Here is a 23,665-nt window from a genome sequence, read left to right on the forward strand (position 1 = left end):
AGAGAGAGAGAATAAGAGCCAAAATGCAGCTGCTCTCCTGGATTCGGGGTTAGCCACAAATAAAATGACAGAGGGGAAGTGCACGAGCCCGGAGACACCTTCATCAATTAATGCCCTCAGACTCGAAGCTTATTGGACGCCGCTGACAGGTGATGCAATAAAAATGGATATTCCACCCCCTGACACCCCCCTCTCAAACCCCCCGTTGATTACCATACTATTGTACCTCCACCTCCGTTTGTTAAGTATGCTAAATAATTCCGCTATGACAAGTTCATATTTCAATATTGTTTTTTAACAGATTAAGTGGTATAGCTGAACTTGCTGAAATGGGCAAGTCGTCTTCTATATCCTGCTAGTAGGCTATTTATGGCGTTATGCCTATATCGCTGTCAGTCAAACAACGTGGGATTATTGAGAGCACAAATATCATTTCAAAGAAATATAGGCCAATAGATGGCATATAATTTTCATGGTTAAATTCAGACATGTTTGAATTCAGACGTCTGTCAATCTGTCTTAACCCCCTTGCTAATTCTATTGTGAAGGTTTGTTGTAACATTCTTTCAAATGGACTCAGACAAAGAGATTTACATTTTTCACCTGAGTAGAACGCTGTTTGAACTCCCACATTTAGAGTTATGTCGGGGTACTCGAGGAAATGAATCTTAAGCATGAGCTTTTTTAGTTATTTCGTGAATTTCAAGGGTGAAAGGAGATCTCATTCTAACGACGATTTAGCCAAACCTTTACGCATAGCGACACATATATGCATGGGCGGCTTATTATTTCAGAATTAATACAAACATAGGCATACATACACCATTTTGTTATATTTGATTATTATCTTTGATTAGTTTTCGATACCATTCTACATTTTGTTGAATGCATTTAGGTTGAAACTTGGTGAATGGTCAATGTGTGCGTGTGTCTGTGTGCTCTCCTCTTACATTTTGTATTTATTAAGGATCCCCATAGCGTGGGTGTGCGTATGCGTGTGTGTATCTCTTCACAGTCCGCGTTGTTCCATAAGGTGTATTTGTATCTTTTCAGGCATGGAGAGACATTGAGTCAGCGTGCATTGCCGTTCACCTCGGTATTAATGGTCAGTCTTTCTCGCAGTCTTATTCTAAACCGATAGATATGCTATTTCTATCTCAGCCACCGAGTCTGCTGTTCCCTGGTCCACCACGATAAAAACATGAGCAACGTGACGGACGATTAGTCTGGGAAAAGCTCTTGCTTTCACTTGCTGTAAAAGTGCACGCTCAGAGTTGCTTTTCCCCAAGGCCTCTTCTGCAAACGTGATAATAATTAATATCAGGTTTATTATAGGCCTATTGAACATAGGCATATCAGTATGTATTTTGGTAAAACACACACACACACACTGTTTAAGGCTCTATCATGCACATGTGGATAATGGGTTGATATTCTGAGAGCAGAGCAGGGTGAAGCTGAGAGGAGAAATGTCACACTGTGCCTTATCATCACTAAACTGCGCCCTGCTCCTAATGTAAAGAGGCCTTTAATGGGTTGTTAATTGTTGTTGTTGTTGTTGTTGTGTGTGTTCGTGTGAGACAACAAGCATGCATAGGAGATATATATGATCATTAATGATGACGGTTTAACCCGTACAAGTACATTTCCCTTGGTTTTATCGCTAATTTGGTAAATTTACGGTATAGGCCTAGGCTTCGTAGCTCTCAGTGAGCCCGCAGATGATCTGGAGAAATGACCGGCGATGGCGCTATACAGACTCGTTGAATTGTGAAATGAACGAAAAGAGCAAATCATGGGAACTGTTTCTGAGGCACATAGTCGCGGGTTAGAATAGCTATATAATCTTTGTCTATAAATACTTTACCAATACCAAACCAGTACTCCCGAGGGGCGCAGCGGTCTAGGCACTGCATCTCAGTGCAAGAGGCGTCACTACAGTTCCTGGTTCGAATCCAGGCTCTATCACATCCGGCCGTGATTGGGAGTCCCATAGGTCGGCGCACAATTGTCCCAGAGTCGTCTGGGGTAGGCCGTCATTGTACACAAGAATGTGTTCTTAACTGACTTGCCTAGTTAGATAAAGGTTACATTTTTTAAATGTAAAGTTGCAGAGGATTGTGGTGAGGGAAGGATGTAAGAAAAGGGGCGAGGGGGCGTGAGTGAGAGGGAGAACTTTGGAATTCTACATCCTGCCCTTGCAGTTTAATTCCATAACAATATAAAGAACGCATTGTTGGTGCTTTTACACTAAGGAGCTCAAATGTACTTCGATTATTTGTGAAAGGTAGGCTACATTGGAGAGTGTTTTCTTTGTTTGTTTATTTAGCCTATTTGTTTGTTATTTGTTATATTATTATAGGCTATAATGTCAACGAAGTGGTTGTTGTAATTGTGATGATTTACCCTATTCAATGGATGACTCCGTCATATTACCGACATAAGAACTCCAGTCTCACCTCCACAGAAAGAAATACACAACTTCCTGACTCATTTGTTGTACTACTCTGCTTCAGTCCTACACAGCCGATTCTATGGGCCATATATTATCATCAAGTCTTTATGCGCTTCTAAACCACTATTGCACATTCATTAACGTGTGTTTACTTAGCAGCCTGTGATCCAGGGCCAGGTACAAGTGGAAGCACATCCCGGCCTGTAGCTCCCTGCTGAGATCGAGGGCTGAGCGGTGTCAGCAGGCCGCAGAGTCGGGAGACCAAATGGCTTGATATTACTATCGATGCTGAACTGTACGCACCGTCATTAGGAGGTTTTCGGTTCCACCTGAATTGTGTGTGTAGCATATATACGTGGTAAGTAGCCTACATGTACTAAGTAGGCAAGGAGGAAGGCACAATATGCATGAGACACTTGGTCTTTCACCTCTGTGTGTGTGTGTGTGTGTGTGTGTGTGTGTGTGTGTGTGTGTGTGTGTGTGTGTGTGTGTGTGTGTGTGTGTGTGTGTGTGTGTGTGTGTGTGTGTGTGTGTGTGTGTGTGTGTGTGTGTGTGTGTGTGTGTGTGTGTGTGTGTGTGTGTGTGTGTGTGTGGTGAAACTTGAATCCAACCCAGCCCACATCATGACTTTTCCCAATTGTACCATCTTCAGTGAACCGAGTTATCATGCATAAAGTTTTCTATAGCTTTTGAGGTGTGTGTGGATAATTGTTTTGCCTTCGGATGGACAAAGGAGAAGGGTCCTCTGTTAGCAGAGCTCCACCCTGAGGCCTGATCCGTGGGGATTACGGCTCTACCTCTCCAGCTCTGCCCGGCCACAGAGAGCCAAAGATAGCCGGGCTGGAGAATGTTTGGTTGGATAAAACATATGGTTTGATCTCGCCTTGCAGATATAAAAACGTTTGTAGCTTCATCAATACTCATCAATACTTTATACAGATGTCATCACTGTTCTGTTCGGAACATTGTCTGAAGTCACTCGGCCTGAAGAAGTTAGCAGACAGACAGAAATATAAGGCCTGTCTGTTTTCGGGTTGAGGGAACGTCGGTATAGCAAATCATTGAGTTTACAGGCCAACGGAATAAATCTAGTCTGATTGGACACTGAACGTTTTTAGCCCTTATAACACATATGTTTGCTGTCATAGGTTAACGATCCTGTTATGAATAAAACAATAATAATTAAGTAAAGTGACACGTTCACAGGGTCAGGGGGAATCATGTATAGGGCTATCAAAAATTATGCAGAAATTGATACGATGATTTGTAGGCCCCTACTCATCGATCCATTCTCCAAGAATTTCTTAAATTGACGTTCCCTGAATTAATCAATGACGCGTAAAAATACGTTTTTTTTGGTTTGTCGTGCAAGAGATATTTAAATGATGTAATGATGCAGAAAAGACGCATGTGCCCCATCGGATCAACCCAAAGGGCAATTAAAAAATGTGACAAAGTAGACTGAATGTTTTGTATTTAACCCGTTACCAAACCTATAGTCTACAACCCAAAGCCTAATTTCACTGATATTGTAGGCTAAAGACCCTCGAATCATTATTGTGTGTAACAAGGTAAATTAGGCCTACTGTGAATTTAATTTGTGTAATTTCAGGGTATGGGGAAAACCTACAGCGCATCTTTTTTTTATACAGGCCAACATTTTATACAACCTTAAAGAATGAATCAAAATACAAAAAATATATATTATTTTATGTGAAACCCAAAAATGTATATTGAGTATTTGTTCATGGTCCGTGCTATTCCCCTGTGCTCTATATGAACCTCCCTATTGCAGCTCGGTATTTTCTTGCTCTGGATAGCGTTTTAAGTTCGACATTTTTAAACCACGCATTTGTTTACCCATTACACATTGTTTGCTTATATAAGCTAAACGTTTGGGCTGCTCTTTCGTTTTGTGTTGCAGTTCTGTAGCCTATTTAACATCGATATTCCTATCAGCTGCTACAGGCTATTCAGAAGTTGTGGCTACTGTTGCCTGCGTTTCTCCGGCCCATTGTGAGAGGAGCCCCCTCGGTCCCTCTCTTCTCTTCTCTCCCTCTGAGCTCAGCCGGTCAGGCCGGTGGACTGCAGATGACTCACGCCCCAGAGCGGCACATCAGCGTTCTGCACCTCAGCGAGCTGCATGGAAGCTCGATAATACCGGGGGAATACCGCGACCAGAGACCCGACTGTCAGACTAGCCTCCTGCCTTTCCCGGGGCGCACATTCATCACTCGGGCGGATAGATATGTTTGTTGTAATGTGCACGTGTGCTTTTGGCGAAGACATGGCTGCGCAGATGGAGGAGATTGGCGGATTAGAGCGAGTGGAAGGTAAGAGGACACACACACACACACACACTTAGTCATTCACACACACATGCGCACGCACTCACACACGTCCGCGCTTTTCTCGGAAAACGATGCAGAACAAAGAACAAAGAACAAGAGTAATGTTTCCTTCTCGTTTACACTTCTAAAGCATTTTCTTGGCCTTTATAGCCTACAGGATGTGGTTGCGCGCAGGTATAGTCTATTTGAGAGACGTGTGAAGTGAATACGAAGAAATAAATACTGGCCTATGGTCCGAACAGCCAGTAGAATATTTGAGGATTAAACAACATAAATCGGCCTCCCATTACGAACGTAAATGCAGTTATTTTAACAAAATATGCCCACGTGGAAATGTTGAGGCACACGACTTTAAAACCTGTGGTTTAGCTATTATATTAGGTGTATGTGAGTGCGCGTGTTTCCCATGTGGGAAAACCACACCACAAAACGGATATCTGTCAACCGTGATTAAATAGCTGAATAACTCCCGTTCGTGTTTCGGTTGATTTCTTAAAAAGCAAACCCTTTGCTCTGAAAGTGCTTCACTCTACCCAAACTCTGAAATCCCAAAACCTTAACCCTTGAAACCAACTTGCTTCTCTAACACCCAACTCATAGTGTGCATTTTATTAAACGTGTCCCTTTCCCCACCCTGCCCCAAGTCATTTGTTTTGCAATGAGTTTTATGGATACACTTGGTCGAGACACTTGTAGATAGGCTTTTTACGGCACAAATTCACTAGCCATGCCAAAACAAATAAATTATCTTGGTCGGATCCCCCCTAAGAATGCGATTTTACATGCAATCTGAGCCAGAAGTGTGAGCGTGTTGTTGCTGGGGGGAGGGGGGGGGGGGCACCAGAGAGGAGAGGATGTAGGCCTATGTCCAATAGGTATGCAGGCTGTTGCCACAGTAGTGTCTGACGCATCACCGCTGCTCCAGTAGATGTGGAGGATGTGATTTATTGTCAGATCTAAGCACACGACCCATTCCCTTTACCTTTTTTAATACCACACGTTTTGGACGGAGGCTTATTTCACACACACACAAAAAAATGATTTTTCGTGTATATTACACATCATTTCGCGTGCATGTCATGCATTTAACTTTCTCATGTTTTTAGGGGAAGCTCAACATGTAGCTTGCAACTTAGTCTTTACTTCATAGCCCAATTAATTTACTCTATACAATCTCTACCAGCTTAATAGCCCCGTCATGCTATTGTAGACTGTTTTTATTTAAATCAATAATTGAATTGATGTGAAATGTAATTTAATATAGGCCTAGTTCTATACAATCATTTAATATAGCCTACATTACAATCAAACATAGGCCATTATCAGTTGGCTACTTTATTTCATTGACAGTGGAGGGATAACATAGTTTTAATTTCAGCATGATTATTTCATCAACATTTTTTAATAATAATTGTACATCTGATCTAACATTAATCCTCAATTATAAACAACAACATTTCAATCAACGAATTGGTGCATCAATTTTTGATGACCAACAATATTCGTGTGCAATAAGCTATTCTTCTGTCAAATTTTAACATTCTTTCAAATCACAGCACAATAAATGAACACGGTCTATTTTATGGACAGGGATATGGCCTGTAGTCTAGCGATTTGTTACCTATCAACGTACCAATAAATAATTCATAAGGACGCCAATGGCTCTTAGAATTAGGAAATATGCTGTGTGTAGCCTATGGATGGTGTATAGCTCTATTGTGCAACCCATTAACTAACCCTCCAAGCCTGAGGTTGTATAGGGACGTCCCCCTTCCACTCCGACGAGGCTGAGACACACCAAGGCCGGCTGCAGAGGGGCAGGACCGGACTGGTAGTGTTTATTTTCAAATCAAATCAAATTGTACGTGTCACATGCGTCAAATACAACAGGTGTAGTAGACCTTTCAGTGAAATGTTAACTTACAAGCCCTTAACCAACAATTCGGTCTTAAGAAAAACAAGTGTTAATAAGAAAGTATCTACTAAATTAAACTGAAGTAAAAAAAAAATGCAATAATAAATAATTAAAGAGAAACAATAAAATAACAGTAACCAGGCTATGTACAGGGGGTACCAGTACAGAGTCAATGTGCGGTGGTACAGGTTAGTCAAGGTCATTTACATGACCATGTACATGTAGGTAGAGGTAAAGTGGCTATGCACAGATAATAAACAGAGAGTAGCAGCAGCTAAAAATGGGGGGTGTCAATGTAAATAGTCCTACTGTAGCTATATGTCAACTATGATTTGGGAAAAAGTATAAAAAAAGCTAAATATGGAGATAGCAAGGCTACTTGTTAGACCATTCTGGTAATCCAGATTCATAAATTGAACAGTTGTGGAGGGTGTAAGAGCAAATGCGCCCAATCTCATTCATGGAGTGTTATGGTCCTCCCCCACTGTCCCACGGTCTCCTCTCCCTTCCCTCTGGAAAATAAAGGAAAATGCAGCTCTCTTCAGTCTTAGGTGCTTCCTTAGCTGAGAGAGAGAGTGAGGGTAATGTTTACTGTTCATTTTATTGTTTATTTCACTTTTGTATATTATCTACTTCACTTGCTTTGGCAATGTTAACATATGTTTCCCATGCCAATAAAGCCCCTGGAATTGAATTGAATTGAGAGAGAGAGACAGCATTCCCTACCCCATATGCCCCCCTAGGCAAAACTATGACAACATAACAAACAAAAACAGGTCACAACTCCTGCAGCTACAGTGCCTTGCGAAAGTATTCGTCCCCCTTGAACTTTGCGACCTTTTGCCACATTTCAGGCTTCAAACATAAAGATATAAAACTGTATTTTTTTGTGAAGGATCAACAACAAGTGGGACACAATCATGAAGTGGAACGACATTTATTGGATATTTCAAACTTTTTTAACAAATCAAAAACTGAAAAATTGGGCGTGCAAAATTATTCAGCCCCCTTAAGTTAATACTTTGTAGCGCCACCTTTTGCTGCGATTACAGCTGTAAGTCGCTTGGGGTATGTCTCTGTCAGTTTTGCACATCGAGAGACTGACATTTTTTCCCATTCCTCCTTGCAAAACAGCTCGAGCTCAGTGAGGTTGGATGGAGAGCATTTGAGAACAGCAGTTTTCAGTTCTTTCCACAGATTCTCGATTGGATTCAGGTCTGGACTTTGACTTGGCCATTCTAACACCTGGATATGTTTATTATTGAACCATTCCATTGTAGATTTTGCATTATGTTTTGGATCATTGTCTTGTTGGAAGACAAATCTCCGTCCCAGTCTCAGGTCTTTTGCAGACTCCATCAGGTTTTCTTCCAGAATGGTCCTGTATTTGGCTCCATTCATCTTCCCATCAATTTTAACCATCTTCCCTGTCCCTGCTGAAGAAAAGCAGGCCCAAACCATGATGCTGCCACCACCATGTTTGACAGTGGGGATGGTGTGTTCAGCTGTGTTGCTTTTACGCCAAACATAACGTTTTGCATTGTTGCCAAAAAGTTCAATTTTGGTTTCATCTGACCAGAGCACCTTCTTCCACATGTTTGGTGTGTCTCCCAGGTGGCTTGTGGCAAACTTTAAACAACACTTTTTATGGATATCTTTAAGAAATGGCTTTCTTCTTGCCACTCTTCCATAAAGGCCAGATTTGTGCAATATACGACTGATTGTTGTCCTATGGACAGAGTCTCCCACCTCAGCTGTAGATCTCTGCAGTTCATCCAGAGTGATCATGGGCCTCTTGGCTGCATCTCTGATCAGTCTTCTCCTTGTATGAGCTGAAAGTTTAGAGGGACGGCCAGGTCTTGGTAGATTTGCAGTGGTCTGATACTCCTTCCATTTCAATATTATCGCTTGCACAGTGCTCCTTGGGATGTTTAAAGCTTGGGAAATCTTTTTGTATCCAAATCCGTCTTTAAACTTCTTCACAACAGTATCTCGGACCTGCCTGGTGTGTTCCTTGTTCTTCATGATGCTCTCTGCGCTTTTAACGGACCTCTGAGACTATCACAGTGCAGGTGCATTTATACGGAGACTTGATTACACACAGGTGGATTGTATTTATCATCATTAGTCATTTAGGTCAACATTGGATCATTCAGAGATCCTCACTGAACTTCTGGAGAGAGTTTGCTGCACTAAAAGTAAAGGGGCTGAATAATTTTGCACGCCCAATTTTTCAGTTTTTGATTTGTTAAAAAAGTTTGATATATCCAATAAATGTCGTTCCACTTCATGATTGTGTCCCACTTGTTGTTGATTCTTCACAAAAAAATACAGTTTTATTTCATTATGTTTGAAGCCTGAAATGTGGCAAAAGGTCGCAAAGTTCAAGGGGGCCGAATACTTTCGCAAGGCACTGTATGTCGCACGCTGGGTATATACATAGTCAATGGTAGGCTTCGAGGGGACCCCTATGGTAGGTACACCTATAGCTCATCTTTTGGCTGTAGTCTGTTGACTACTTCATCACTGACCCCAACCCAGAGTCTCTCTGAGCGTTCACAGTCATTCCACTGACACCCCTATCAGATCATAGCAAAATCACAGTCTACTTGAACAGAGCAATACTCAATCAGGAGGCATCAAAGCCAAAGGAACTGAGTAATATAAGGAAATGCTGTAGATGGAAGGAATGTAGTGTGGAAACCTACCAAAAAACAATTAGGCAACAACAAATTCAATCCCTTTTAGACAACTTCTTGGACAAAACATTCCATTGTAATAGTGAAGGTGTAAACTTGGCAGTATAAAATCTTAACAGTATATTTGACCTCTCAGCTTCCCTATCAAATCTAAAAATGTCAAACAGGAAACCGAAGAAAATGAACAACAATGACGAATGGTTTGATGAAGAATGCAAAAACCTAAAAAAGACATTTGAGAAACCTGTCCAACCAAAAACACAGAGACACAGAAAACCTGAGTCTACACCTTCACTATGGTGAATCACTAAAACAATACATAAATACACTACAGAAAAAGAAGGAACAGTATGTCAGAAATCAGCTCAATGTAATTGAATAATCCATAGACTCTAACCTCTTCTGGGAAAATTGGAAAACACTAAACAAACAACAACACAAATAATTATCTATCCAAAATGGAGATGTATAGGCAAACCACTTCTCCAATCTTGTTGGCTCAATAACAAAGAATAAACAGCAAAAACATATACATGATCAAATACAAATCTTAGAATCAACTATTAAAGACTACCAGAACCACTGGATTCTCCAATTGCCTTGAATGAACTCATGGACAAAATAAAAACCCTCCAATCCAAAAAGGCCTGTGGTGTTGAAGGCATCCTCAATGAAATGATAAAATATACAGGCAACAAATTCCAATTGGCTAAACTAAAACTCTTTAACATCATCCTTAGCTCTGGCATTTTCTCCAATATTTGGAACCAAGGACTGATCACCCCAATCCACAAAAGTGGAGACAAATTTGACCCCAATAACTACCGTGGGATATGCGTCAACAGCAGTCTTGGGAAAATCCTGTGCATTATCATTAACAGCAGACTTGTACATTTCCTCAGTGAAAATAATGTACTGAGCAAATATCAAATTGTCTTTTTACCAAATGATCATACGCCAGACCACGTATTCACCCTGCACACCCTAAATGACAAACAAACCAAAACAAAGGAAAAGTATTGTCATGCTTTGTTGAGTTAAAAAAAAACAACCTTTGACTCAATTTGGCATGAGGGTCTGCTTTACAAATTGATGGAAAGTGGTGTTGGGTGAAAAACATACAACATTATAAAATCCTTGTACACAAACAACAAGTGTGCGGTTAAAATAGGCAAAAAACACACACATTTCTTCCCATATGGCTGTGGGGTGAGACAGGGGTGCAGCTTAAGCCCCACCCTCTTCAACATACATATCAACGAATTGGCGAGGGCAGTAGAAAAGTCTGCAGCACCCGGCCTCACCATACTAGAATCTGAAGTCAAATGTCTACTGTTTGCTGATGATCTGGTGCTTCTGTCACCAACCAAGGAGGGCCTACAGCAGCACCTAGATATTCTGCACAGATTCTGCCAGACCTGGGCCCTGACAGTAAATCTCAGTAAGACCAAAATAATGGTGTTCCAAAAAAGGTCCAGCCACCAGGACCACAAATGCAAATTACATCTAGACACCGTTGCCCTATACACACAAAAAACACACAAAAAAACACACAAAAAACCTTGGCCTAAACATCAGCATCACAGGTAACTTCCACAAAGCTGTGAACGATCTGAGAGACAAGGCAAGGGCCTTCTATGCCATCAAAAGGAACATCAAATTCAACATACCAATTAGGATCTGGCTAAAAATACTTGAATCAGTTATAGAACCCATTGCCCTTTATGGTTGTGAGGTCTGGGGTCCGCTCACCAACCAAGAATTCACAATATGGGACAAACACCAAATTGAGACTCTGCATGCAGAATTCTACAAAAATTTAATCTGTGTACAACGTAAAACACCAAATAATGCATTCAGAGCAGAATTAGGCCGATACCCACTAATTATCAAAATCCAGAAAAGAGACGTTCAATTCTACAACTACCTAAAAGGAAGCGATCCCCCAAATCTTCCATAACACCTACAGAGAGATGAACCTGGAGAAGAGTCCAATAAGCAAGCTGGTCCTGGGACTCTGTTCACAAACACAAACACAAACAGACCCCACAGAGCCCCAGGACAGCAGCACAATTAGACCCAACCAAATCATGAGAAAACAAAAAGATAAATACTTGACACATTGGAAAGAATTAATAAAAAAACAGAGCAAACTAGAATGCTATTTGGCCCTAAACAGAGAGAGTACACAGTGGCAGAATACCTGACCACCGTGACTGACCAAAACTTAAGGAAAGCTTTGAATATGTACAGACTCAATGAGCATAGCCTTGCTATGTGCCGTCACAGCAGCAAGATTTGTGACCTGTTGCCCCAAGAAAAGAGCAACCAGTGAAGAACAAACACCATTGTAAATACAACCCATATTAATGTTTATTTATTTTCCCTTTTGTACTTTAACCATTTGCACATCGTTACAACACTGTAGATACTATTACATTTGTAATCTCTTTATTATTTTGGAACTTCTGTGAGTGTAATGTTTACTGTTCATTTTAATTGTTTATTTCACTTTTGTATATTATCTACTTCACTTGCTTTGGCAATGTTAACATATGTTTCCCATTCCAATAAAGCCCCATGAATTGAATTGAGAGAGACAGAGAGAGAAAGAGAGAGAGGGAGATAGATGGTCATCGCAATGCATATTGTAGTAAGCATTTCACTGTTTGTCTACACCTAGGAAGCATGTGACAAATAACATTTGATTTGATTTTGGTTTGATCACCAAGCAGAGGCTAACTAAAAGCTGGCTAACATGTGCCTTCCAGGAGTATCAACATGCCATATATCTCAGACTACACATGGCTGTGAAGACTCTCAGGCCCAGCTCGCTAATTACTCATTACATACCGTGTAATTATACGTTTGGCTTATTGTTAGAACCAACAGACAGATGACTGAATGAGGCACTGAAGTCATGCCATGCGTCAGCTCATCCTCAGGTCCGTGCGATATAGAACTAGAACTTTGAGTTGGTGTGTATGCATGTGTGTGTGTCGTTGCATAATTATTATGTTGTTGAATTATTTAAAAACATGAGTGCAGACAGTATAAAACCATTTTGATAAATCATATATTTGTTAACAAGCTACTCATAATGAACAACAGCCACCTATGGAGGCGAGGCGAACAATAATGCAAACAATAGATCAAAAGAGAAGGTACTGGAGTAAAAAAAGACAATTATGCATTTATAAAAGCTTTGTTATTAGTTGACCATACGTTTTCCACTCATCTCTGTCAGGAAAGCCATACGCCACTGCTTTATATGATGTTCGATATTGCAGCCTAACAATCGACACACAAATAAGATCCAATTTATTTAGTGGCCTTTTTTGTTAACGAACAAGGTTGTGTGTGTGAGAGAGAGAGAGAGAGGGAAGGAGGAGTTTATCATTACCCCTCCATCCATGATCTGAACATCAATTATTAACGGTGTTGATCTAGCGTCAATGTTCATCATACACAACAAGGCCGATTTGGCTGTCTGAATTCGGTTTGATGAAGGCTGGTCTTAACCAATCTTTTACACCTATAGTTTCTCACCCCCCAACCTGGTTACCCTCCACGTTATCTGGTTCAGTCTCCCCATAGACCCGATGTCCCATTCACAGTTTTGTTCTAGTTCTGAACTAGAGAGGATTTTCGACATGAGCAGTCAAGTGTGAAATATTTAAAATGTTGCCTGCATGGGAAATAATTGTAAGACATGTAACATACGACAGAAAGTAAAATAAATAGGCTAATTATTTGGTCGAAATTTTGACAAAAATGTATTTATTTATGTTGGTTGTTATACATTTTATATTCATTTTCCTAATTATACAGGTAGGTTAGAGTTCAGTGATTCAACTATTTGTTTTGAAAACCTGTTTTTTCGTATTCCACCACCATGCCTTCTATATATAGATCTTTACTCTGCAGTTTCCCCACTTAATCCCCACGGCCCTTAGGCCTCCAGGCTGCATGCAAGACAACCCCCATCGCCATGAGTGTCGTATGGAACAGGACAGTCATGCAGTGTCATGTTGGTTTAATGTAGCCTATGGTCTCTGCCCGTGTTAATAAGCAGTCTCTCGACTGAACAGAGGACTGACTGACTGCCAGATACCGTTGGCCATCATTTGTCTGAAGTGGTAGCCAACAGTGGGAGGGGCTGAGGAGGCCACATTTAATATAATAATTAATAGATGGTAGATGGTGTTTTCCAAATATCTTTAGTGGGATGGTATGCACATTCATAAAAACACCCAGATGCTGGACTAGAGGGTAAACTGAGAAAGACCCAGCTTGGCTTCGAAACGCTGCCCAACCGATTAAAATAAACGTTGAAAGTTGCCTACCAGGCATATTTATTATTTAGTAATTTCACAATTTCATTCACACAACATTGAACATTTCTTAGTCTTTTAACCATTTGCCCAAACATTGAGCATAGGCCTATAGACGTAGTCTACAGTTAATGGAACGTGACAAGCGATTGAAAAGGGTTGTGTAAAGACAAAGACAATATATAATTATATGGTTTACTAAATTCGGTTAAAAAAAACATATAGGCCAAGTGTAAAAAAAGAGAAGAACATTATTTTTTGAATGCATTGTTTTCGAAATGTGAATGGGGTCAATTCGTTTTAAGTGTTTCTCATTTTAAAAGGGTTACATTTCACAGGGGCTGAAGTTTGGAGTCAGCAGAACTGTTTCTGCTATGTTGCCGAGACCCTGACAAATACAATACATCATGAATTATATTCTAAACATGTGCAAAACTTTACCTTGAAATATATAACATCTGAGAGCAAATCCAAGAAACCAACCGCAATAGTTTTTCAGCCTTTGGATGAATTTGGATCCTAGTCATAAGAAGCATGGCACTGCATGGCAGAAAACGTATTTGGGAAAGTTGGTCAGATGTAGAAATGTCTCTCTTTCCAAATGTCTCTCTTTAACAGTTACAGTGTACTACATCAGTGGAGATCAAATCTGTCATATCAGGGTTAAACATAAAGCTCACCCCCATGTCTCAAACACTAACCACAACAAACTATAACAAGTATCATGAGGTGTGGAACTTCCAAAAACATTTTACATGGTAAAATGTGATGTTGATACAAAAATACATTACAGTTCAGCAGGCTATTTTATCAAATACATTTTAAAATACTTGTAAAAAATGATAGCCTACTTACAAGTTTGGATTTTAAAATATTGAGGATTTTCACGGTTTAATTAAGTATATGCTACAGAAGTTCTTGAACTGTTTATAGGTTCATGACCAAAAGTAACTGCGATGTTGTGCCATGTATTAACCTATAGGCCTAAGAAATTACAAATCTTAGTTTCATGTGTGCATGCAAGGTTAGCCTACTATTTTGTGCAAAATAACATATAGGTAAATAACAAACATAGACCCAATAACAGAATAGGCATATGTTTGTTATAGGCCGCCTATATGTTATATGTGTTGGCTATATTATAGTTTTCTACAAAACAGCATATATATTTGACACTGACCCCTGTGCCAGCAGTGTGCGTCATTAAAATTAAGCCAATATATAACCTCGCTATATAGTTTCCATTAGTAAACCTGTTATAGGGGCACTGAATTGTAATAGGAAGCAGCGCAGAAGTAATTTCCTCTCGCCAATGCATGAACCCTCTTCTCTCTGAGCACGAAGAGAGCACATGTACGGGAAGACTTAGACTTAATCAAGTGCAAGTTGTAAAAATAATTTGCTATTTCAGTGTTTCAGTAGCCTCCAACCCTCCGACAGCTGCCCCCCTCGCCTTCCTTTGTTCTCGCCAACTCTAATAGGTTTTCCCCTGCCACACACAATTCACTTTTTTTCCTTTTTCTCCCCTCTTCCCCTTTTCCCCGTTTTGTGCGGAGCCCAGTGTGGACTGAAGCATTTGAGCAATTTGAAATTAAAGCCAACAATAGGGAGACCACTCCCGGGGACCTCTCGCTCTCCACATTACACGGAAGACGCTCGTGTGCTCTCCCGCATTATTGGCAAGTCATTACGTTTCTCTGGAAACCAAACCGGGAGCGAGCGGGAGACTTCTGAGGGCTCGCGGACGGTGATGCAAAGCAGAATATATCCACGCACAGTGCAGTTTCTCTGATTGATTCAACCAAGATTATGTAATTAACAACGTTTAAAACAAAAGTGTAATGCAATTTTGTTTAAAAAGTGTGCTTTTGCATTTCATGTGTGTAAAGTGGAAGTAATTTACTGAGTTGAACATTTAATTTAAATTATATATATATATATATTGATTTGACATGCCCAGTTCTGTTAAAAAAACATTTATTAGATTATTTGGGATTTATTTTAGCTCATAATTTGACTATTGAGTCTTCCAAGAGTTAAACACAAAAATACACATGTAAACATATTATTTCAGCTCCATTCATGCTTTATGTAGGCCTTCCATGTTTTTCTCTAATTTAAGATTCTAGCAGTAATGTTTGAGAGCAGATTTGACTGTATACAATTATCCCACTCATTCTAACCCCCGAGTAAATCCACATACATTTCTCCCTCACTGTGCCTATTCCTTAAACCATTTTGCAACACACACACACACACATGGGATGATATATAGGCCTAATTGGAAAGACAATGACAGTGACACAAACAAACACTTATGTTTTATTCAGGGCTAATGTAAAGGCAGTGGGCACTGTCAGATGTCCATGCCATGCATGTATCATGCAATTCACCATGAAACGTTCATATGCAAATAGAAGTTGACCTACAGTGTCTTAGTGCTCAATGAATGACATTATATTCTTTGAAAGCAAAATTATGTCTAGGTTTTCTAAACATGGCTTTAAACTATAGGCCTTGGCTACATCTTTATGCTATTTAAAAAAATATTTAATGACAATAATAGCCTACAAACAATAGAGAAATCGTCATACCTGTTTTTGTTATGATAAGGTATGCATAATGCATATTTTAAAAACCTCATGTTGGTATTTGGTGGATACAATGCTGACAGTCGCAATTCACCATTTGTAAAAACCACGCATGGCAGTAGCTAGTGTTACAAAAGTTTCCAAAGCAAACAAATTCGTTTTAAAAGGCCATGTGGAGTCAAAATGGCGCCACGCAAACTGGCAACACTCTTTGAGCCAATCACATCCATCATTTCTGCGCTGTCACTGGCCATTCGTGATTACGCACTTCCACTTTCCGACCGGCCGCTTCTTCTCGCTCGCGCGGTGTGTAGCCTTCGCTGAAGTGGAAAAAATACGGTGTCGAAACGGATTGTAAACACGACTAAAACATGACATTTCGGCAAAGTGAGACCAAAAGCGTTGTCACAGTGGGTAGATGAGGATCTTCTGCAAAGGTTTAGGCTCATCTTTGTTGTCTTCGCATGTTCACTTTCTCCGTAGATGGTCTCCGGCGAGCTGTGCCTGGCAGCGGACAACGACTTTTTGGCAAATAATATGAAGGAGATGATTGGAGGTTGCTGCGTGTGCTCAGACGAGAGAGGCTGGGCAGAAAACCCTCTCGTCTACTGTGACGGTCACGGCTGCAATGTTGCAGTCCATCAAGGTAAACACCGAATAAAGTAAAATGCATGTAACATGAAATTTGCTTGACTAACATCCGATAACTAACGTTAGCTAGTTGCTAGCTAGCTCGCTAAGGCTAGCTATCGCGGTTGATCGTCTGCCATGAAGCTGGCTAGCTATCAACGTTAGCTGGGGTGTATTCATTACGTTGATTCTGTTTTTAAAAAATCTAAAAAATGGAAGCAAACGGAACGAAACGGGGAGTGATCTACCTGCGTTTGTCCAGTAGGGATGGTCGTTTTCTATGTTTGCTTCCGTTTGGTTTTTAAACGGTAAACGGTTTCCGTAATGAATACTCCCCTACTCTAGCTAGTTTTGCTATTAGCTAGCGAACTATTCAGCTAGCCAATAGCCAAGGTTATATTGTTAGTTAGCTAACGTTAGTTCTATTCAATCGACAGTTGTGCGCGCGTATAGTGTGGTAATGTTAATCATTGAATAAGATAAAGTAGCTAACATGTTATTTAATTTCTACGAGTTTTATAGCCAAGAAAACATTACAGCCTATCTTGACAACTACAGACATTTGTTACTTTAGCCAACTCCATACCCACGCTACCTAGCTAGCCTTCCTGTCTAGTAGGTATGGAGTTGGCTAAAGTAACTAAAATTTCTGCAGTTGTCAACATTGGCTGTAATGTTATCCTGGCTATACTATTTGTAGAATTTAGCAAACATGTTGGCTACAAGTTCTTACCCAGTGATACACATTACCACGCTATCCGTGATGATAGCCAACTACTAAATCATATTTGCCCAATATATTGCGAGATAAGTTTTGTAAACAATAGTGCCATGCTGTTAGGGAACTAGCTTAAGATTGTCTGCAATACATTAAACCCAAACAAGACAGATGGTTTCACAGATCCAAACAACAATGTCAATGGTACTCAGATTCTGTTGACAAAGTCACAATCAGAACTAGGCTGACTGACTCTGGTATCCAGTCAATACTGGTAATTTTGGCTTTGTGAGAGAGAAACTCGTGATCATTGTCATGCTTCGTTTCGTAGTTGTCATAATTCTGGTGAATTGAATATCTGGCCTCTTACCCATACAACTAAACACACCTATTTGTACATGCTTTAGACCCTTGTTATTAAATACGCACCCACCCATTCGTTTTAAATGTGAATTAATTGGGTCAAAATTATTTACTTTTTAAAAAAAAAAAAAAAAAAATTTTTACCACTTTTTCTCCCCAATTTCGTGGTATCCAATTGTTGTAGTAGCTACTATCTTGTCTCATTGCTACAACTCCCGTACGGGCTCCGGAGAGACGAAGGCTGAATGTCATGCGTCCTCCGATACACAACCCAACCAGCCGTACTGCTTCTTAACACAGCGCGCATCCAACCCGGAAGCCAGCCGCACCAATGTGTCGGAGGCTACACCGTGCACCTGGCAACCTTGGCTAGCGCGCACTGCGCCCGGCCCGCCACAGGAGTCGCTGGTGCGCGATGAGACAAGGAGATCCCTACCGACCAATCCCTCCCTAACCCGGACGACGCTAGGCCAATTGTGCGTCGCCCCACGGACCTCCCGGTCGCGGCCGGTTACGACATAGCCCAGGGACTCTGATGGCACAGCTGGCGCTGCAGTACAGCGCCCTTAACCACTGCGCCACCCGGGAGGCCTAAAATTATTTACATTTTTAATTTAACCTTTATTTAACTAGGCAAGTCAGTTAAGAACAAATTCTTACTTACAATGACAGCCAAACCTGGACGACGCTAGGTCAATTGTGCGCCGCCCTATGGGACTCCCAATCACGGCGGCATGTGATACAGCCTGGATTAGAACCAGGGACTGTAGTGATGCCTCTTGCAATGAAATACAGTGCCTTTACACCTCTGTGCCACTTGGGAGTCTAAATATACACTGTACAACACATCTGTAGCTAACCAACACATTGTGACACGGTTGTACCAATCACTGACCCCTCTGTCCACAACAATATAAATGTTACCCTTTTTATTATCAGTGGATTATTTCTGTTGATTAGAACTGTCCCGACAAAAAAATCTTGGTCGACCTGAGAGTCTTTCTGTTCTTTCAACCAATCGATTGGTCGAAATGTTTTAACTTATTTTTCCATATATAGACACACGCCCTATGTGTTTGAATAAAATAAACTACATATGCACTGAGCTTGTCAGATGCTTTAAGCACACGGTTTGATTAAATAATTAAGACACACATGACTTGAGAATTAGCCCGATGGTCACATTGTATAAAAAAAAAAAGCGAGTGCCTGTGTGACTAGCACATGTTGTCTCGCTCTACTCCCTACTGCTGCAAAAATGCACCCCAGCACAGCAATTGTTTATTGCTCTGTCCGTGCTGAAGCTGTAACACCATTTCAGCCATTTCGTTTCTTACTTGTTTCTGATTGACCAGTTCTGTTACTGAAGTCCCTAATTTGTTTAGGAAAAACATTCCCTATTCCCTCAACCCTTGCTCTCTTTATGTGAAACATGTAAGCATACCATGCATGTGACCAATAGGGTCTGACCTATAGCCTATCATAATCACATCAATAAATTGGTTATAACAAACTCCAAACACAGTAACACGTGACAGCAAAATGGATGCGGAGGATGTGAAAAAGAAACTCGAACTGGGCGGCTGTTTACTGGTTGCTCAGGAGGGAAAGGGGAAGTCAGAGCTGTGGAAGACATTTGACTTAGTTGCGGAAACTACTGGAGATCAAGAAAAAGGAAGTTATCGGAGCACGCGTTGTGTGAGTATTATGTGTGCCAAACAGTTGCTGTTAGATTACAATATTATAACTTTTTCTGACCATTTGGAACAGTGTAAACAACACTAAATAAATAAGTGTACCAGAGAGTCTGATCTAACAACGAGAAAACAAATATATAAAGCCTTTATTACAGCAGACTAAAAATAGTTGCATGCATGCATTCATTTGCTGTTTATTGCATAGTGTAATTATTCAATGCTCTCTTTGTTATTTAATTTTAAAACTAAAATGCTTGGTTGCATTTCAAGCATGAATGTCTCGTATGCAGTTTGATGTCATGAACAAATTAATTATTGATACATATTGAAATATAGGCCTAAGTAAGTTAGAGTATAAGACTTAACAGGATGTGCTCTTAGGCCTACAAGTAATACAAGGCTACTAATGATAACATTACATATTATTATAACGAGGATCATCATAATAAGGAGATAAAGGAGGATATATGAGCAAGAGCTGCATGCATATTATGTGACAAACAGGTGCTTTTACTTTACAGTATCATTTTTCTGCCTTTTTGGAACAGTGTAAACAACACTAAATTAGTTATGGGTGGTCACAAGCCATCAAACAAAGCCAAGCTGCTTTATGCCAGGAGTGGCATAAAGTCACACAACATCAATGTGAAAGACTGGTGGAAAGCATGAATAGATTGCCGCATGAAAACTGTGATTGAAAATCAGGGTTATTCCACCAAATATTGATTTCTGAACTCTTCCTAAGTTAAAACATTTGTATTGTGTTTAAAAATGAATATGAACTTATTTTTTAGCATTATTCGAGGTCTGACAACACTGCATCTTATTTGTTATTTTGACCAGTTGTCATTTTCTGCAAATAAATGCTCTAAATGACAATATTTGGTTTTTAAAAAATCACGTACATTTTATTTTGCCCATATTTTGCAGCCCTAGTGTGAGAGGTTATTGTGGTTAATAACTGTGTTCTCTCTGCAGCGTGCTATGGCATCGTGCAGGTGCCCACTGGACCCTGGTTTTGCAGGAAGTGTGAATCTCAGGAGAGAGCAGCCAGAGTGGTGAGTCTGATCAATAGAATATCAACAATGCATTCTCAGCACTGTATTTTATGATAGAGCTTCCACTAGTATTAAGCTGATACTTTATAGGAAATGATGTGGTATAAATAGGTACTCTCTGGCACTTACTTCAAAGAATTCAACACAATTGGCAACTACCTGGTAGAGCTGTGACAGTAAACCAATAACTATTGTTACCGACCATACTGATCACTTATCGCAGGCATTTTGCATATGTCGTTCATTACAGTAAGTAGCCTATACTAGAGATGTGAGGTTTGAACTTAAACATATTATGAACTTAAACTGGAGAGATAAAAACACACGGACACAGACACACAGGAAAGGGAAGCAGTCTTGGGCAGCAGTATGTTTGTACTGTAGGAAAAGCTGAGGCTTGAAGCCAACTAGGCCCTCCCTTCCTATGCTATGGGGTGGAACCAACTTATACTTATTTGATGAAGTGTTGGATCACTGATTACCCAAAAGTGTGTGTTAGAAAGAGATTAGGGCACATGCTTGTGAGTGTATCTAAATCAAATCAAATGTATTTATATAGCCCTTTTTACATCAGCTGATATATCAAAGTGCTGTACAGAAACCCAGCCTAAAACCCCCAACAGCAAGCAATGCATGTGTAGAAGTGCGGTGGCTAGGAAAAACTCCCTAGAAAGGCCAAAACCTAGGAAGAAACCAAGAGGAACCAGGCTATGAGGGGTGGCCAGTCCTCTTCTGGCTGTGCCGGGTGGAGATTATAACAGAACATGGCCAAGATGTTCAAATGTTCATAAATGACCAGCATGGTCAAATAATAATCACAGTGAACGGGTCAGGGTTCCATAGCCCCAGGCAGAACAGTTTAAACAGGAGCAGCAGCACGGCCAGGTGGACTGGGGACAACAAGGAGTCATCATGCCAGGTAGTCCTGACGCATGGTCCTGGGCTCAGGTCCTCAGAGAGAAGGAGAGAATTAGAGAGAGCATACTTAAATTCACACAAGACACCGGATAAGACAGGATAAATACTCCAGATATAACAGACTGACTCTAGTCCCCCGACACAAACTACTGCAGCATAAATACTGGAGGCTGAGACAGGAGGGGTCAGGAGACACTGTAGTCCCATCTGATGATACCCCCGGACAGGGCCAAACAGGAAGGACATAACCCCACCCACTTTGCAAAGCGCAGCCCCCACACCACGAGAGGGATATCTTCAACCACCAACTTACCATCCTGAGATGAGGCCGAGTATAGCCTACAAAGATCCCCGCCACGGCACAACCCAAGGGGGGGTGCCAACCCAGACAGGAAGACCACGTCAGTGACTCAAACCTCTCAAGTGACGCACCCCTCCTAGGGACGGCATGGAAGAGCACCAGTAAGCCAGTGACTCAGCCCCTGTAATAGGGTTAGAGGCAGAGAATCCCAGTGGAGAGAGGGGAACTGGCCAGGCAGAGACAGCAAGGGCGATTCGTTGCTCCAGTGCCTTTCTGTCCACCTTCACACTCCTTGGCCAGACTACACTTAATCATAGGACCTTCTGAAGAGATGAGTCTTCAGTAAAGAGTTAAAGGTTGAGACCGAGTCTGCGTCTCTCACATGGGTAGGCAGACCATTCCATAAAAATGGTTCTATAGGAGAAAGCCCTGCCTCCAGCTGTTTTTTTTAATATAAATTCTAGGGACAATTAGGAGGCCTGCATCTTGTGACCGTAGCGTACGTGTAGGTATGTACGGCAGGACCAAATCGGAAAAATAGGTCGGAGCAAGCCCAAGTAATGCTTTGAGGTTAGCAGTAAAACCTTGAAATCAGCCCTTGCCTTAACAGGAAGCCAGTGTAGGGAGGCTAGCACTGGAGTAATATGATCACATTTTTTGGTTCTAGTCAGGATTCTAGCAGCCGTATTTAGCACTAACTGAAGTTTATTTAGTGCTTTATCCGGGTAGCCCGAAAGTAGAGCATTGCAGTACTCTAACCTAGAAGTAACAAAAGCATGGATTAACTTTTCTGCATCATTTTTGGACAGAACATTTCAGATTTTTGCAATGTTACGTAAATGGAAAAAAGCTGTTCTTGAAACAGTCTTGATATGTTTGTCAAAAGAGAGATCAGGGTCCAGAGGAACGCCGAGGTCCTTCAGTTTTATTTGAGACGACTGCACAACCATCAAGATTAATTGTCAGCTTCAACAGAAGGTCTCTTTGTTTCTTGGGACCTAGAACAAGAATCTCTATTTTGTCCGAGTTTAAAAGTAGAAAGTTTGCAGCCATCCACTTCCTTATGTCTGAAACACAGGCTTCCGGGCCTCCCGGGTGGCACAGTGGTTAAGGTCGCTGTACTGCAGCGCCAGCTGTGCCATCAGAGACTCTGGGTTCGCGCCCAGGCTCTGTCGTAACCGGCCGCGACCGGGAGGTCCGTGGGGCGACGCACAATTGGCCTAGCGTCGTCCGGGTTAGGGAGGGCTTGACCGGTAGGGATTTATCCTTGTCTCCTCGCGCACCACCGACTCCTGTGTTGGGCCGGGCGCAGTGCGCGCTAACCAAGGTTGCCAGGTGCATTGGTGTGGCTGTTTTCCGGGTTGGATGCGCTCTGTGTTAAGAATCTTAAGAATCTTGTCTCATCGCTACAACTCCTGTATGGGCTCGGGAGAGACGAAGGTTGAAAGTCATGCGTCCTCCGCACTGGCGGCTTGGTTGGGTTGTGGAGGACGCATGACTTTCAACCTTCGTCTCTCCCGAGCCCATACAGGAGTTGTAGCGATGAGACAAGATAGTAGCTACTAAAAAAATTGGATAACATGAAATTGAGGAGAAAAAGGGGTAAAATTAAAAAAAAAAAAAAAAAAAAAAAGA

The 23,665-nt window shown here is 41.1% G+C and overlaps 1 protein-coding gene across 6 annotated transcripts in view; it reads left to right on the plus strand.

Moving 5' to 3' along the window:
• The first annotated feature begins 11 nt into the window (after positions 1-11).
• mllt10 (MLLT10 histone lysine methyltransferase DOT1L cofactor) overlaps positions 12-23,665 on the plus strand; it is an 83,367-nt gene continuing 59,713 nt past the window's right edge. The window contains exons 1-4 of one of the 6 annotated variants that reach the window (XM_036935078.1): positions 12-149; positions 4,415-4,788; positions 16,829-16,991; positions 20,732-20,811. In XM_036935078.1, the coding sequence (XP_036790973.1) occupies positions 16,829-16,991; positions 20,732-20,811 (243 nt within the window). In that variant the 5' untranslated portion in view covers positions 12-149; positions 4,415-4,788. Of the gene's footprint in view, positions 150-2,980; positions 4,789-15,828; positions 16,992-20,731; positions 20,812-23,665 lie in introns of those variants that run through there. The other 5 variants (XM_036935077.1, XM_036935079.1, XM_036935082.1 and 2 more) reach the window with 5 other exon arrangements.

Source organism: Oncorhynchus mykiss, chromosome 11 (genome assembly GCF_013265735.2).
Source record: "Oncorhynchus mykiss isolate Arlee chromosome 11, USDA_OmykA_1.1, whole genome shotgun sequence".
Taxonomy (NCBI): Eukaryota; Metazoa; Chordata; class Actinopteri; order Salmoniformes; family Salmonidae; genus Oncorhynchus; species Oncorhynchus mykiss.